Source organism: Marmota flaviventris, chromosome 2, assembly GCF_047511675.1.
Source record: "Marmota flaviventris isolate mMarFla1 chromosome 2, mMarFla1.hap1, whole genome shotgun sequence".
In the NCBI taxonomy this organism is placed as follows: Eukaryota; Metazoa; Chordata; class Mammalia; order Rodentia; family Sciuridae; genus Marmota; species Marmota flaviventris.
The window spans coordinates 160,490,545-160,507,592 of NC_092499.1; the positions used below are offsets into that span (position 1 = coordinate 160,490,545).

The 17,048-nt window shown below is 37.1% G+C and overlaps 1 protein-coding gene across 4 annotated transcripts; it reads right to left on the minus strand.

Annotated features, from left to right (window-relative positions):
* Positions 1–961: 961 nt before the first annotated feature.
* Polr3f (RNA polymerase III subunit F) lies at positions 962–16,995 on the minus strand. Of its 4 annotated transcripts, none has more exons than XM_071608698.1 (11): positions 16,908–16,995; positions 16,614–16,695; positions 14,808–14,925; positions 10,524–10,591; positions 10,133–10,153; positions 9,937–10,004; positions 8,152–8,264; positions 5,475–5,618; positions 5,142–5,249; positions 4,098–4,289; positions 962–3,045 (listed from the first exon to the last, which is right to left on the minus strand). In XM_071608698.1, the coding sequence occupies exons 2-11, from the start codon at positions 16,673–16,675 to the stop codon at positions 2,968–2,970; spliced, it is 972 nt and encodes a 323-aa protein (XP_071464799.1). In that variant the 5' UTR covers positions 16,676–16,695; positions 16,908–16,995; the 3' UTR covers positions 962–2,967. The 4 variants fall into 4 exon arrangements, with proteins under 4 accessions (XP_071464799.1, XP_071464800.1, XP_071464798.1 ...); XM_071608699.1 differs by having other exon boundaries at positions 16,956–16,974; XM_071608697.1 differs by lacking the exon at positions 16,908–16,995 and having other exon boundaries at positions 16,614–16,821.
* Positions 16,996–17,048: the final 53 nt, after the last annotated feature.

The following is a 17,048-nucleotide window of genomic DNA, read 5'->3' on the forward strand; positions in this document are numbered from 1 at the left end:
GAAATAGTATTTTATTACTGTCTTGTTTTCTAAAGTCCTTTCTTTCTTTAAACACTTATTTTTATAACATCAGTTTACAATGTTTTCCTCTTCCTCCATGGGGGAAAACCCCCAAATGTATACAGTTGGGGAATATTCTTTATTCCTATAAGAGCAATTAAGTTAGACATATGACTATTGAGCTCTGCTGCCCAGTATGAGCAGTAACAACAGTAGTTGAAATATGAAAAATTCAGTTCTTCAGTCACACAAGCCAAATTTCAAGTGTTCACCAGCCACAAGTGGCTAGTGATTGTTATGGGATAGCAACTATAGAATATTTCCATCATAGAAAACTAATGGTCAGCACTAGTCTAGGGCTTTCTTCACCCACCTCTAATAGTTCAAAATAAAAGTGACTTCATTGAAATTATTTTTGTGTGATGTGGTGCTAGGAATCAAACTTGGGGCCTCAAACATGCTAGGGAAGTGCTTTCCCACTGAGCTACATTCTAAGTCCCAAAATTACTTGTTTTGATTACTTTCCTTAGTTGATTACCATCAAGTAATAACTTTAAATTTTGTTCATTGCCAAACTGAATCCAAGTTTCATATGAGAATCTATATTTAATTCATTAAAAACCATAAAATCATGGAATCTCAGAATCTGATAATCCATAAATCATTATTAAACAGAGACTTCCTTGGAAGTCTGAGGAGTCATCTATCCCCAGGTGAGCAAATATCTAAAACCTAGTAGTAAGGAACTTAATTGTTCTTACAGGAAATCAACTAAGTATTAGAGGACTTTATTTACAAATTTAATTTTTTGATATTGTCATGAGTTTATCATGTTTTGGTCCCAGGTTATCTCTGTAGAATAATTAATCCATTGAATATATATCTGAGGTGCTGTATTTTTAAATTATTGTCTGTTTTTCCTTCAGTTAATATTCAGAATAAAATACAAACTATAGCAAAATAAGTTTAAAGGGTCTCTTTATTTTGACAAGGCAGGAAATACTTTTTTAGACACTAGTTGTAAATTTTAAAAATCAATCACTGGCTATTAAGACACATTGTGAAATCTACATTTAAAACACAAATTGGTTCCATCTCCCCATTTTTACTCTCATCCAAATTCAGTTTTCTTATTAAATAAGACTAGTGTCTCTTTGATAGGTAAGTTCCAAGGACGACAGATATTATTCTTACCATTCCAACTCTCACTAGAAGAAAAATCCTCTGTAGTTTCAGGCTTCCAGATCTTTTTATAGCTTATATTCATCCAATACATGAATGGTTTTTATTATAAGGAATTCCTGTCATTAAATGTGAATTTTATGGAGCTGGCCACAGAATTTATATGATAAAAACTGAATACTGAAATGAATTTTACTATTTATTTTAAAATAACTAGTCTAATCTTGTCCCCTTAGAACATCTCCAAACTTGTGTTAGAATTAGGCCTGCAAGAGGAGCTGTGTGTGAATTCCCTTAGGTTGTTGGTTCTGTGGGTCTGGCCTGTGTTTCACAAAGTGAAACACAACCGCTGAGATCCTAAAAAGCTGTATACCTACCTTCCTTGCAACAACACATCAAATAACCTAGAGTTTTCTACATTGGACGACTATACTTTTCTATACTGACGAATAGAACCAGGAGTGCTAATAGATCTCAAGACAGTTACACAGTAGTGGCTTTTTGATTATGTGACACTATGAGTTTTAGAACAGTAAGGAAAAGAAACAAATCTAAAACAGGGTAAGAACTGTCCCCATCACCCTCAAAATAAAGTATGAATGGAAGGCAATGGTTTTTTTTGTTTGTTTCAGTTCTAGTTAAATGGATACACATTGTCTTAATCCCTTCTGTGTGCTATATAGAATACTACAGACTTGTGTTTTATCAACAACAAATTTATTTCTCACAATTCTGTAGCCCGAGATATCCAAGATCAAGGCACTGGCAAATTTGGTGTCTGGTGAGGACCACTTCCTGGTTCACCAATGATTGTCTTCTCCCTGTGTACTCACAGGGCAGAAGGTACAATAAGAGCTCTCTAGGTTCTTTTAAAAGGGCACACATTCCCTTCTTGAGTACTCCATCCTCAAACTATTATCTTCCAAAGGCCTCAAATACCATCACATTGTGCATTAGATTTTAACATCTGAATCTGCGGGGATGGGAGAGTTCAGGCACATAAACACTGTAGACATCATATAAGAATCCAGGGAAATTCTGGTGAAGAATACACTTGAGCCACATAATGAAGCTTGTAAGACAAAGGAAAAGTGAAAATATTCCCTTTATGATGAAAATGATAATATTTACACACTGAAACATCCTTGACAATATTCATCCTTTGGGTTTGAGGTATGGTAGCATAATCCTTCAAAAGAATATTACTGATATAGGAAGGAATCAATAGTGTGTAGAAAAGGAATGTCCTACTCTCCCTCACTTAATGCTTCTTCAAGATTTCATATACTCTTGTGCTGTTCCTGTCTTCACCATTTTTAATTTCTTCTCAATGAAACTACTGAGAAAACAGGAAACAAAAATGGTGGTAATGAGCCAGACATAAAAAATTTTTAACGAAGACCTTAATAAACAACTTTAAAATGAATATATTTGTGCTCTAGCTATTTCCATAGTACTTAGCAAATAAGGGTTTGTTGTTTCTTTTTCCTTGATCCATCAAAAGTCTTGAAAACTTCAAAAGATGTTTTTCTCCAGGGCTTCAATTTTTTAATTTACAGAAGAACAGATTTCACTACTAACCTCATCTGTTTCATATTCTAATGGCCTCTCTACCAATATAAATTTAGTCTTTATAAATAAAAAAACAGGTTTTCATAGCAGCAAGTCTGTATCCATTTACTGTGAATCTGCTTTCAAGGAAATTTGATGTTCCATCATGAATTAAATTATTTGGTCTCCAAGCAACTTCATTTGTATAATGTCAGTAGAGTTTATCATTCTCCATCAAAATTCGAGCCATTCTGTCATGTAAATACAGTTAGATGGTGAAATCTCACCACCTTCATGGCAGTCATCAAAAACCTTAAAAAAAAAAGAAAAAGAAAAAGTTTATATTCAAACTGAATTTTTAAAAATATCTATGACCCAACCACTATTTAAAACAATATTTTTCTCAACTTTTAAAATTGAACAGGATTAGGGGTATATTTAACACCATATTATAATAGAACTGCTTTCTGAACATAGTTTAAAGGGAGGCCTTTTACTGATGCATTAAAATGATTATGTTTACCTGCCCACTGAGTAAAAGGCTACCAGGAGGAAACAGAAATGCAAGAAGAGAGTCCTATACTATGAATGACTTAGTTTAGTCTAACTGAATGCTTCATGTTTAGCTATCTTCCTTCTTGTGAAGGGTGCTAAACAGAATTCCCAATGTTAGTCTTTTATCTATGAGTTAAAATCAGGACATAGACAAAATCAGCATATAGACAAGGGCCAGTAAAATGAAATATAGCACAGACTAGCAATCTGAGAATATAAATCTATGAGGACTTGGGAGTGTCTCTTGCTCTGTTGTAGCCTCAGTACCTGTAGCATACAGTTAGTGCTCAAAACCCACCTGGGAATGAATAAACCAAAGTGCTAGGACATATGGGGAAAAATACATCATTTTGGGGTTTGAATTCTGACAGTTGCTTCTAAATTGTTGCTTTTAGGTCTTCTGAAGCCTAAATTCCCTTGCTCTTAAGGGGGAAATAACACTATTTGCTCCCAGGACATAAGGAGGATTAAATGAGACCACAAAATGAAAATCATTAAGAACATGCTGGGCCAGTGGTAGATTCTCAACAAATTTCATTTCCCTCCCTAGATGAAATGATTAGCCCTCATCAAAAAAAAAAAAAAAAAAAAAAGTGTCTATTTCAGGGCCAAGAGAAGAAATGCAAATGTCCTTAACCTGGTTATTCCAAGAAAGAATGTAAGGCAAAGTTTGTTCATTAAAGGTCTGTTCATCAAGGTTGCATGAAGGTTTGAACAGCTCTTGGTCAACTCTAAATAGTATGGGAAAACTGGAGTGCTTGCTCTGTGACATTTACACCCGGCAGTAAAGTGAAGTCACTTTAACTTACTGGGCAGAGCCCGCAGGGTGCTCGGACTAAACCTGTGGGTGGGATGATTGGATTGACTGCCCTGTACAGTTTCATATGTCCGTCTACACTGCCAACTGTGCCTTCTTTTGCAGCAATGATAGTCATCTCCACTTTCCCATCATAAATAAGAGTATTCAAGATGGTTTCAATGTCCTCCATGGACAACTCTACCTGAAAAAAAAAAAGAGATAAATTAGAAGGGATGCATAAAGGATAAGAAGACATCTTTTTGGAGGGGTTATAAACAGTAAAGAGTCACAATTCCTTGGTGAAATGGTGAAGCACTGTGCTGGAGGGGAGTAATGGAAAGCACAAGGAGGGTGAACGATGCTCCAAGTTAGCACAAACCCCTGAAATGCTCGGGACAAAAGTCTAACCTCAGACTGAGTCTGACACTTCTGAAGTCTTCACCCCCCTAAAGAAACATTTCTTTGGCAAGAATTTTATAAAGATTCTTAATATGCTTGCAAAGTTTCTAGTTCTTTATAAATTAGAAATCTGTTGTCCAGAAAATGAAAATGACTTGTCCAAGTGCTACTTCAGGGGCTGGGCTGTAGCTCAGTGGTAGGGTGCTTGCCTAGCACGCACAAGGCCCTGGGTTTAATTCCCAGTACCCTCCCAACCCAACCCCCCCAAAAAAACAAGTGCCACGTAAGCAGCAAAGAATACCAATAAATGATAACTGATGTCATGATTGAGGTTTTGCACATATGCTAAACTGTTCCTGCAAAGGTGAAGAACTTGTTAGAATAAACTTATGACTCTGGATGGTGAAATGCACCACTAGACCTGTAGTTGGATATTCTATGTCCCAAACTCAAGAATGGTTTAAGCAATGTCCAATGGGAATGACTGCCTTTACCTAAAGCTTAGGACAATGTTTTCTCAATGTAGATTCAGCAGAATGTTCACAGCTATTACCTGAAAAAGGGACCTGGTCAAATAATGCTTGGTATACACTGTACATTAAATATCTTTGTGATGAAGAATAAATTTTATATAAAAAGATAAGAAAGTTCTGACCTTGCTTATTCCCAGTTCACAGATATATTTCCATACTTCATGTGAAGAAGCAAATGAACTATTTCTTTGTATCATTGGATTCTGTTTGCTTTCTCGTGCTGTTTCTGCCTATAGGGGTTGGAATATAAGAGATCTAAGCAAGAATGTAGTAAGCACTTTCTGAATGCAATTTATACTGAGTCAAACCAACAGTAGAACACATTTGTTTACTAAAAATAACCAACTTCAGTTCTTTTCAATCTTATAAAATGTAGTATATAAGATTAAACATCCTTTATGAAGAAACTTTTTTAAAACATAACTTGTGGTGATGTTTCCTCAATTATGCCTCACCTTGGTTTGTAGGAATTTAAAACACTGTTGGTTAAGTACTTCTACAAATTCAGATTCAAAATCCTGGTCACTGTACCAGGCTCCACCAGTCACAGACCGGTCCGGCTGCAGGTTATAGAGCATATATACTTTCTTTTTGGAGGCCTAGGAAAGAATACGCACAGTTCATGTATGATAACAGTTTCTAAAAATTAAATTTTTAAAAAGTAAACTTTATATTTTAGCAAACTTTTAGATATGCAGAATTATTACAAAGATAGTAGAGTTGCTGTATAATTCATACTATTTTCCCTATTATTAACATCCCTATTATTAACATGTATTAGTATGATGCACTTTTCACAATTAATGAACCAATATTGATATAAATTTTTTTTTGAAGACAGGGTCCCACTTTGTTGCCCATGATGGTCTATTACTCTTGGGCTCAAGAGATCTTCCCACTTCAGCTTCCCAGGTAGCTGGGAAGTGCAAGGAACACTTGCACTTGTAGCTGAGGTTATAGGAACATGCCACCATACCCAGGTTGATATATCATTAACTAAAGTCCATTTTTTATTCATATTTCATTGGTTTTTCCCTAATGTCCATTTTCTGCTCCCAATTCAGGACACCATATCACAAGTAGTTGCTATCTCTCCTTAGGCTTCTTTTGATTGTGACAATTTCTTTCTTTCTTTTTTTTTTTTGGGGGGGGGTGGTAATGGGGATTGAACTCAGAGGCACTCAACCACTGAGCCCCATCACTAGCCTTATTTTGTAATTTATTTAGAGACAGAGTCTCACTGAGTTGCTTAGCACCTCGCCATTGCTGAAGCTGGCTTTGAACTCAAACTCTTGCCTCAGCCTCCTGAGCCACTGGGATTACAAGTATGTGCCACCATGCCCGGCAGTTGTGACAATTTCTTAAACACTTATATTAGTTTGGACTCATGAATATTTATTTTGTAATTTGAATTACAATCCAATACTACTGTTATTCCAATTTTTCCAGCTTTGAGCATTGGAAACTTTTCAGTTGGTTTCTGAATCCCTTTGACATACCCCAATCATTGTATAAGTGTTTTACACTTCTTACTTTCTGGTGCTATAAGATGTCAGGATCATCTTGTATATTTCCTGTCTTCATCCTAGAATCAACCACTGCTCCAGGAAGTCTTGGGTCACTTTATTGGAAAATGCTATCAGAAACCATTAATTTGCTACTGAGGTGCCATTACTTCCAAACCCTCTTAGCTGACAGAGCAAGATTTGTAACCCCTGTATGTACACATACCTATAATGAGTATTTCTGTATGTAACCATTTACATTAAACATGAGTTCATAATGATGTCTCCAACACTAAACTACTACCACATGGACTGCCTTGCACTTAGCTCTAACTTTCCAACTTTCCATTTCCACTCCAACACTAAGAAATCTGAATCTCACTGTTATTTAATAAAGAATTTGGTTAGCCTTTGTCTCTCACTATTTTTTTTTTTTTTTTTTTTTTGGTTCTTTTTAGTTATACCTGGCAGTAGAATATTTTTGTCTCTTGATTCCTGGGAAGTAACCACTACATTTTTAAATTTCCCAATAAGATATTTCCTTGTTATTTACTGGTCCCTTGGACCATACCTGGTTTTATGCTAACAAGGTGACTTTTGATGAACCCCTGAATGGGAGCTTTCCACGCTGGAAAGCCCAACAACATGATTTAGAAGGTTGGAACTTTGAGCCATGTGACATCAATCTAATCTTTTAGAAGGGGAGCAGGGCTAAAGCTTGAATTCAGTCACATCAAGCATTCAATTCATCAGACCAATATAACAAAACTCCAGTTAAAATTCTGAATATCAATGCTTGGATGAATTTCCTTGGTAACCATACATCAATGTGCTTGGAGGGTGATATTCCCGGAAAATATGGAAATTTTTTCATTTTGGAATCCTCCCAGTCCTTGCCCTATGTGTATCTTCAATTGGCTGGTTCTTTGTAGCCTACATAACTGTAATGGTAAGTACAGCACTTTCTTGAATTCCATGAGTATTCTAGCAAATTACTGAATCTGAGGGAGTCTTTGGAGCCCCTAAATTTGTAGCCAGTCGGTCAGAGTGTGGGTGGCCTGGGGAGACCTGAACTTACAACTGGTGTCTCAAATGAAGATACTCTTGGAGGGCTGACGGGGACTGTGTCTTTAACCTGTGTCAGAATTGCATCGCAGCCAACACCCCCCATCATTTATATACATATTCAATTCTAATACACTATGTATGGTAGTATCAGAATGATTAGCCAGAATCCTCATGGGAAAAAATTGCATCAACTCAAGTACAGTTCTCATGTACACTTTCTTCGCTTTTAGTTTTACTGATATCCCTGTCCTCCCTTCTCCCCCTTCCTTTTTTTTTTTTTTTTTTTGTTCTTTTGGTACTGGGGATTGAACTCAGGGGTACTCAACCACTGAGCCACATCCCCATCCCCAGCTCCAGTTTGTATTTTTATTAAGACAGGAGGGTCTCACTGAGTTACTTAGTGCCTCGCCGTTGCTAAAGCTGGCTTTCAACTCACAATCCTCCTGCCTCAGTCTCCTGAGTTGTTTTAAATCACAATATAGCTTAAAGAATAAAAACTTGAAACATACTTGGAACAACATATTTAAATGAATATTTAGGGAAAGAAAAAACTACTTACTGCTACAGACTTAACAGCTTTGATAAGCTTTTTACTTTCCAAATTCTTTAGAATTTTGTTGATTTCTGTTAATGGTAAGTTACTTTTATATCGAATATCTCTGCTCCATATTCCTATAAGAAAGTAAAATAAAATAAGTTGCACTATGGTGTTTATGGCTTTTTGTTTCTACTCCTATCATATATATCTCATTCCAAAACTACCAAAATAAAGTTATAGTACATCCTTTAACAAAATGTTTTACGTAACTGTTTTAAGATAAAAATGAACAAAAACACAACCCTGGATTTAAAAAAAAATACAAAATTATGCAAAACAATAAATAAGTGCTATTCTTTTCTTTTTTCTTTCTTTTGGTACTGGGGATATTGAACCCAGAGGTGCTTAACTACTGAGTCACATACCCAGCCCTTTTTATCTTTTTATTTTTTGAGAAAAGGTATGCTAAATTGCTTAGGGTTTTGCCAATTGCTGGGGCTGGCTTTGAACTTGGGATCCTCCTGCCTCAGCCTCCCAAATTGCTGGGATTACAGGCATGCTCCACTATGCCCAGCAATAAGTCCTATTCTTTATAGTATAACTGGAAACTTCTTAGACTCCCATGCAGGTACCTTCTTAAAGGCATATGAAAAGGACATTTTTGTAATGAAAGACAAAAAACATGAATGTTATTAAATTAACTTATGTCATCTCTTTCATACCTTCCTGCACCCCAATCTCTGTCTCCTGATATTTTCATTCTAGACTATAAATGTGAATAACAAACTTATATTTGGGTCAGAGGGTCAACTGCCATCCTCAATTGGGAGGAAAAAAAAAAAAAAAAACTTTTAGCTGAGCACCTCCATGCATATACATCCATTATTTATGCAATACTGTATTTATAAAGTAGAAACATAAAGTCTATGGTTCTCAAAAACACTAAAAGCCTATTGTGTAAAGTCATAATTAAAAGAAGGAAATAAATATTATATGTGGAAAGGAAATCTGCAAGCTACTATCAAAGACTCAATGGGACTGGGGATGTGGCTCAAGTGGTAATTCGCCCGCTTGACATGTGCATGGCACTGGGTTCGATCCTCAGCACCACATAAAATAAAATAAAGATGTTGTGTCCACCGAAAACTGAAAAATAAATATTAAAAAATTCTCTCTCTCTCAATTTACAGATAAGATGAAGAAACTCAGGCTCACATGTGTCCTGCCCCAAATTTCATGGGTTGGAAATTTAATCCCCCAAGTCATGCGTTAATAATATTTGAGAGGTGGGACCTCTGGGAGGTAATTGGGTCATTTTTCATGGATCAATGGGCTACTGAGTGAGGGGCTATTATAAATGTAGCTCTCTCTGGGTAACTTCCTGTCCAATCATGTGATCCCCTGTGTTACCTTGGGATTCTATGAAGAATTTCCATCAGCAAAAAGGCTCTAACTAAATGTAGCCCTTGGACTTGGAACTTCTCAGCCTCCTGAATTATAAGAAATAAATTTCTTTAAAAAATTTCCCAGTCTGTAACAACATAAAACAGATTAAGAACCATCATATAGCTAAAAATGTAAAAAACAAGTTTTGCATAGATAATTCATTCATGTGGCTCAGAATTCAGAGGGTGTCCTTCAAGCATATATGTGTCATAAGTACATATTCTATTCATTTCCTCTACTTTTTACACACATGGCATCATTATACTCTATAGACTAAGCTCTACCCAGAAGCCAGAATCTCAATCCTACATGTAACCCCAAAGACAAATGTTTTTTCTGTTTCATCCTTCACATGCTTACCTTTATTTCCTGCATCCTCTATAATTTGATATACTAGTTTTTCTTGGTTGTCTGATCCCTTCATTTTACTGTAGGGGAATAAAGCAGAATTAAAAAAGCAAAGGGGTATAAGACATCTAATAATCTATATGACTACTTAAATGAATTAGCAGACAAAGTCATCACATTGACTTATTTACCAAAAAGAAGGGCTTACCTTAAAAAGAATGAGACAGAGCTGTATGTATCAACATGAAAAGATGTCCAAGATATGGTAAGTGAAAAAAACAAGTTACAAAACAGTATGGATAGTGAGATCCCAATTTTATTTAAAAAAAAAAAAGGAAAAAAGAAAAAGAAAAAGATTATATATAAATATATAATCACTATGAGTACTTATATACAGTTAGAAGGAAAGATATATACCAAATTATTAGGAGTGGTTATTCTGGGAAATGGAAAATATGATAGGAAGTAGGGATGATATGCAGGACAGGATTACATTATACAATTTTGTATTAGCTTTTTTTTTTTTTTTTTTCTGACACACACAGTATTTTTGCAATATTTACTTTCTTAAAATTAAAAAAAAAAAAAAAGTTGCTTACCCAGCATTCTGAGAGTCCTTTATTCTGTATAAAAGGCCTGTATTGCTCCTTAAGAGATCCAACTGACCCTAATGATAGTTTTTTAATAGAAAGTAGGAGTCAATTATTTTAGAGACATACACATATATTTATACATAAAATACAGTGACAGATGTTAATGCAGTCTTTTTTTAATGAATTCCAAATTTTATTTATTTTTTATTTTATTGGTTCTTTTTAGATATATATAACAGTAGAGTGTTTGTATTTTGACATATTATACATACATGGAGTATAACTTAGTAGGATCCCATTCGTATTTTAATGCATTCTTTAATGTTTTTGTTTATTATAGAGTAAAATACTCTATCTTCCCCATTTAATTTTTAGTTTCTCATTTGAGACTTAAGGTTTGTTTGTTTGTTTGTTTGTTTTTGGTACTGGGGATTGAACCCAGGGTGCTTTACCGCTGGGCAACACTCCCAGCCCTTTTTATTGTTTGAGACAGGGTTTTGCTAGGTTGCTGAGGCTGGCCTCAAACCTGCAATCCTTCTGCCTTATCCTCTCCAGTTGCTATGATTAAAGGTGTGTACCACCACACCAAGTGAGACTTAGGTTTTGACAAAAGGCCGCGTATAAGTATGCTAGGCAATCTCTCTACCACTAAGCTACATTGCTAACCCCAATGTATTTTTCAAATAGATTCATCTCAAAATATTTCAAAATATCAACACTATTTTCTGTGTGAAGAATATTTTAAAAACAGCTTTAGAACAATAAATTAAATTCCATATTCAAATCCAAATAAATCCAAATTATAGCATACATAAAAATGAAATATAATTTGTATAAAAAGTTCTGATAAGGTTAAACATGCATCAATAGCCTACGGTACAATGACAAAATAAATTATAAAGTTAACAGTGACATTTACTGCTATGCATGATTTTTATTGTGTTATATGAAAGCTGGGTAGGAAGGTCAACCAATGAATGAAAGATCCGTAGTTGTATTATTTCTATATAATGAAGCAAAAATAAAGCATGCTGTCATTCTTCTGAATTTCCATGGGTTTAACTTTAGGAGAACCCAGATGATTACTCTATTGAGTTTCTGGCAGTTCTGGGAAACCATGGCTGTGGGGGTCCCATTTCTGAGTTGTTAAGACTGGAAAGATTAACTTGAACTTGAAAACTGACTTACATACTGGATGAACTTCACACACCTTCCCTCCCTCCCCCAATCCCAATAAGTGGCAAAGCAGGACCACAAAGTTATCTGGAGGCTCCATTCAGTTGTCTACTCAACCTATAAACATTTACTGAACATCCATACTGTGCTAGATGTTATGATAACTATTTGGGGGGATAAATTCTTTGTGTGTGAGTATGTTTTTGTGGGGACTAAACCTAGGGCCCTTAGGCATACTAGACAAGGCCTCTACCATTGAGACACACACCCTATGCAACAAACAGAAATTCAAAAAGGGAAACACAACTAACATCAAAACTATCTAGCTGGCATGAAGAAAGAAGTAAGAAGTCTCAGGAGGCTGAGGCAGAAGGTTTACAAGTTCAAGGCCAGTATAGGTACTTGATGAGACCCTGTCTCAAAATAAAAAATAAAAAGGGCTGAGGATATATAGCTCAGTGGTAGAATGTTTGCCTAGCATGTATAAGAAAGTGCTTCCCAGCACTGCAAAAGAAAGACAGTGAAGGGAAAGGAGGAAGAAAAGAAGGAAGAGTTAAAAGTGGACAGTCTCTCAGAGAAAAGGCTATGGCCTAATGTAGAGATGTGGGTGACTTCCTAGACAATGGCAGATCTGAGTCCTAAAGGGTAACAGAAGATAGTGTGTGAAGAAAGCAAGGAGGACAGCATGAGTCAAGGTTGTGAGGCATGAAACAGCTTGATGTGGCAGCAAATCAAAAACAATCTGTTTCCTCTGACAACTAACTTTGAGGCAATGTGGTAGAGGAGATAAGCCTGATGAAGAAGACAGGAGTTCAGTGTTGTCAAGCTCAGGAATTTGGACTTGAATCTCTAGTGTTGACAGATTTGAGGCAGGAGAGTAAATGGGTCAGACTTACATTTAAGGCAGATCAGACTGGCTGCTCTCAGGCAGGTGAAGTCAGAGAAGCCAGTTAAGATGCTACTGCAAAAGCCCAGGTAAAATCCAAGAGCCTGAACACAGGTAGGAATAATAGGAATGAAGATGGGGTTCAAGTTTGAGCACTGATTAAGAGCTAAGATCAACAGTGATTATTAATAATCATGTGTTTGCTCAAAATACTTCAATAGCTCTACCACTGCCTACAGCCTATAACCAACAGGACTGGCAGTAGGCAGCAGATGCAGAGGTGGTAAGAGAGGGAGGTACTGCGAAAGATCTTCAGAAAGAAAGAATGCAGAGGGAGGTCAGATGATAAAAAGGAATATAATCTACTGCCATAAATTACCAGAATCCCTTTCACAATTCTCCCTGGAACTGTAAATTTTTACTATAGTAAAATGATGAGAGATTACAATACCCCTTTTATCTTTGGGCTAAAACAGATCAGCAATCTGGTCCACTGCTTGTTTTTTGTTTTTTTTTTTTTTTTATAAATAAATTTTTATTGCAACATGGTCACAGTTGTTTATGTTATTGTCCATCGGCTGCTTCTTGTTAAAATGACAGAGATGAGTAATTGTAACAAAAACCATTTGGTTTACAAATCCTTAAAGATACACTATTTAGCACTTTTTAGAAAAAGCTTGCCAATCTCTGAGCTGGAAGGCTGAATGAAATGGTTTAACAAAACCTGATCTCAAATCTCCATATCCAGAGCCCTTACAAATCTCACAAAGCTGGAAGATTTAAAAAAGCATATCAATCATGAGGCCTAGTGCAGAACTTTTAATTAGCTGCTAGTAAAATCAAACTGAAACTCTTCTTAGGAAATGGGAGTTTTGATGACAGAAATTTGGACCATGCAGTACCACAAACTGGGTATTTTTGTAAAGTTGGAGAAGAATGGTATCACTGCCTTCCATTCTTAAGGAGAACAATAGGTAAGAGCAGGCCTAACGGGTTCATGGAAAAATCCCACTGCAATGACTCTGGGGGCAGAGGATGCCCTTAATTGGACTGCTGGCACTTAGCTGGTCTTACTTCTGCCTCCTGAAAACTTCAGAGTGATACTGTGGAGAGTGAAACTCTAAATGAATAGACTCTGGGATGATTCACAGGAAAATCAAAGGGGAGATATTTCACAGGAAATGGTCCAAAACTGGCAGCAGGAAGTAAACAGGCATTGAGAACAGACTATGCCTATGTGCCCTTAACATACCAACTAAGTTAATAAACACAACAGTTTAAAAAAATACATGTAGGGGCTGGGGTCATGGCTCAGAGGTAGAGTGCTTGCCTAGCATGTGTGAGGCACTAGGTTAGAATCTCAGCACTACATATAAATAAATGAATAAAATAAAGACCCATCAACATCTAAACAAATATTTTAAAGAATACATTTATTTTGTTCATCTTGTAAAATGGTACGTAATTATTTCTTCTCTCAATTCAGCCAGCCTGAGCTGTTTCCTGGCTTGGAGTCTTATTAGTTATATCCTAATCCTAGCACACTTTCTGTTTTTTGTTTTTTGAGAGAGAGAGAGAGAGAATTTTTTAACTTTTTTTTTTTTTTTTAGTTTTTGGTGGACACAACATCTTTATTTTATTTTTATCTGGTGCTAAGGATCGAACCCAGCGCCCCACGCATGCCAGGCAAGCGCGCTACCACTTGAGCCACATCCCCAGCCCCACACTAGAAAGAAATTTATTATAAGGTATCCGTTTGTGTGATTATAGAGACTGAGAAGTCCTATGCTCTGCCTTCTGTAAGCTGAACACCCAACAAAGTCAGTGGTATAGATCAATGTCTAAGAACCAGAGAGACAATGGTATAGATCCCCATCCAAATCTGAAGGCCTAAGTACCAAAAGTGCTGAGGGAAGGAGAAAACTGATGTCCCAGTTCAAATAGTCAGGCAAGTAAATTCAACCTTCTTCTACTTTTTTTCTTCTATTCAGGCCCTCAAAGACTGGATGCTGCCCATCCACATTGGGGAGGACCATGTGCTTTCCTCAGTTAACCAATTCAAATGCTAATCTCTTCTACAACACCCCCAGAAATAATGTATAGCTAAGATAGCCAGGAATTCCATCTCCCAGTCAAGTGTAAACATAAAATTAACCATCAAGACTAATAGAAGGCAATAACAATCATAATATATAAATAATTATGTTAGCTAGTTGGATTCTCCTTACCATGGACAACAGTCTATTGATGGCCACTGCCCGTTGTTGGGCTTCTATATGAGGCATTTCATTCTGAATTACTTGGTCTGTGATTCCATGAGGAAATTGATGGCATAGTTCTATAATCCTAGAAACAAAGGTATTAATGATATCATTTATATTTACCTGCTTCAAGAGGCAGTGGTAGAGAAGTACAAGCACAATAGTTTGAAATTGTGCCTTTTCTTTATTCACATTTGGCTGATACTCTGAGTTTGTATGATGATTTTGAACCAACGCATATTAAAAATTGAGGAAGTTGGGCTGGGGCTGGGGCTCAGCAGTAGCACATTTGCCTGGCATGTGTGAGGCACTAGGTTTGATTTTCAGTATCATGAAGAATCAAATTTAGTTGTCAATAGACCTTTACTGACAACTAAAAATATATTTTAAAAATGATGAGGTTGCTTTTTAAATACACATTTACATTATTAGTGTTATTTAAGGGGAACACTTCTTTTCATCAGATATAAATTTTAAATTAGCACAAAAGTCTAACAAAAACAGAAACAATATTAAAGCTGAGATTTCAATGTTCTCAGCTGAAATAAGTATAACAAAATTAAGTAGTAAATCTGTAAGCAAGAAACAAATGCAGACTTTTTGCAACTTCAGGAAAAGTTCCTGCTATATTATTCCAAATAATTTTTCCCATGTAAAATAAATGTCCAATAGTTTCTGGTATGTGGGAAGATAATGTTTGTTAAAGTCACAATGAAGCCTCATGGAGAGAAGCTTGGCTATATAAATAGCACAAGTTGAGAAAAGGTTTACTCTCCAAACCTATTAAACTGGATGAAACAAGATCAGTAACAGCCATCTAGTGACATTACAGGAGGTCTCATACCCACTGGAGGTCGAGGAGGCCCACCTTGGTAAGAGGATACCACTGGCAGGCAGTTCCTGCCCATACAGAAGCTTAGCACCAGGAAAGTAAATTGGCATGGCTTGATTCTGACCACCATACTGACCATGAAGTGGCATTGGGGGTGGGGGTCTCATTCCTTGCTGCTGTGGGATGCCTGGCTGTGGTGGCATCATACTTTCAATTGGTCCAACTGGTGGATTACCAATAAATGTGGGCACTTCTTTTGGGAAGTGATAAGGAAGTGTTAAGATAATTCACCATAACTGGTGCCTGTTTTTATAATTAGCCCTTACAAATAAGTCCAGATCTTGTTTTCGGATTAATAAATGCGTTGTTTATAACAATTTTAAAAAGTCAGGGTCTCTTATAACTATGCGATAATGTAGAATTCACTGTTATCGAGTATATAACATTGGAAAAAGCTTTAGATGCCCTAAAATCCTGAGTTCAATACTTCTTCTAAACCTTTCGGGTTAATGTTGCTTTGTAATCGCAAACTGAACCCTAACTTGGCCCAAACGTTCTATTGTAGAAGTTCCCTTAAGTGATGGAGCAATCCTGAATTAGAATATGTATCCACAAGTACTGCGGGGGGGGGGGGGGGGGGGGAAGGCAGGTCTATTTTCAGAGCACTGATTTCCTTAACATAGGTAGTGCACCAAACAGCATCCGGGCAAAGTCAGTTATACCCATCATTGCAAGCTGTCAATCCCGTCTGGAACTTCTGAAGTCCTGTTCTCCTGGGGAAGGGTATTCAGAATCCCGCACTTTACTTCCCCGCGTGCTCACTCAACCTGCTCCGTCCACTCCCAAGGAGTCCTGGAGAATGGATCCGGTTGCCTAAATGACCGCCCCTCTGCGGGAGGAAAGGGGGTTCTGGAACCGGGAACCAAGCCTCTCTGGCTTACCTGTTTTCTATTTCGACCGGATCCGCGTCGGGCGGCTGCACCTTCACCTTCACCTCCGCCATTAGGGCTCAGTTCCTGAACCCTGGAGAAAGAGACACACGGAGTCACTGGATTACTAACCACAGAACACCGGTAACCGCGGAAGACAGCATAGGCCCGGGAGCGAGGGGCCTTCTTCCTCGTGTCGCAGCCGGTCCTTGCTAGTCTGTCGGCTTGAGGCGGCCAAGCCGCGCCTGCTCCGCACCACTCGCCGACGCCGACATAGCGTCTTACTCTTGTGCACAATTTCAATACCTGTCGAACAAAAGAACCTGGTTCTCTTATTCCGAGTAGCAACGTCACCTCTTAGCACTTTTCAATTTCTCGGAAGGCATATTCTTGGATATCTACGGTAAAGCCTTCGGAATAGAGATCCAGGCTGGTACCAGTCTCTCC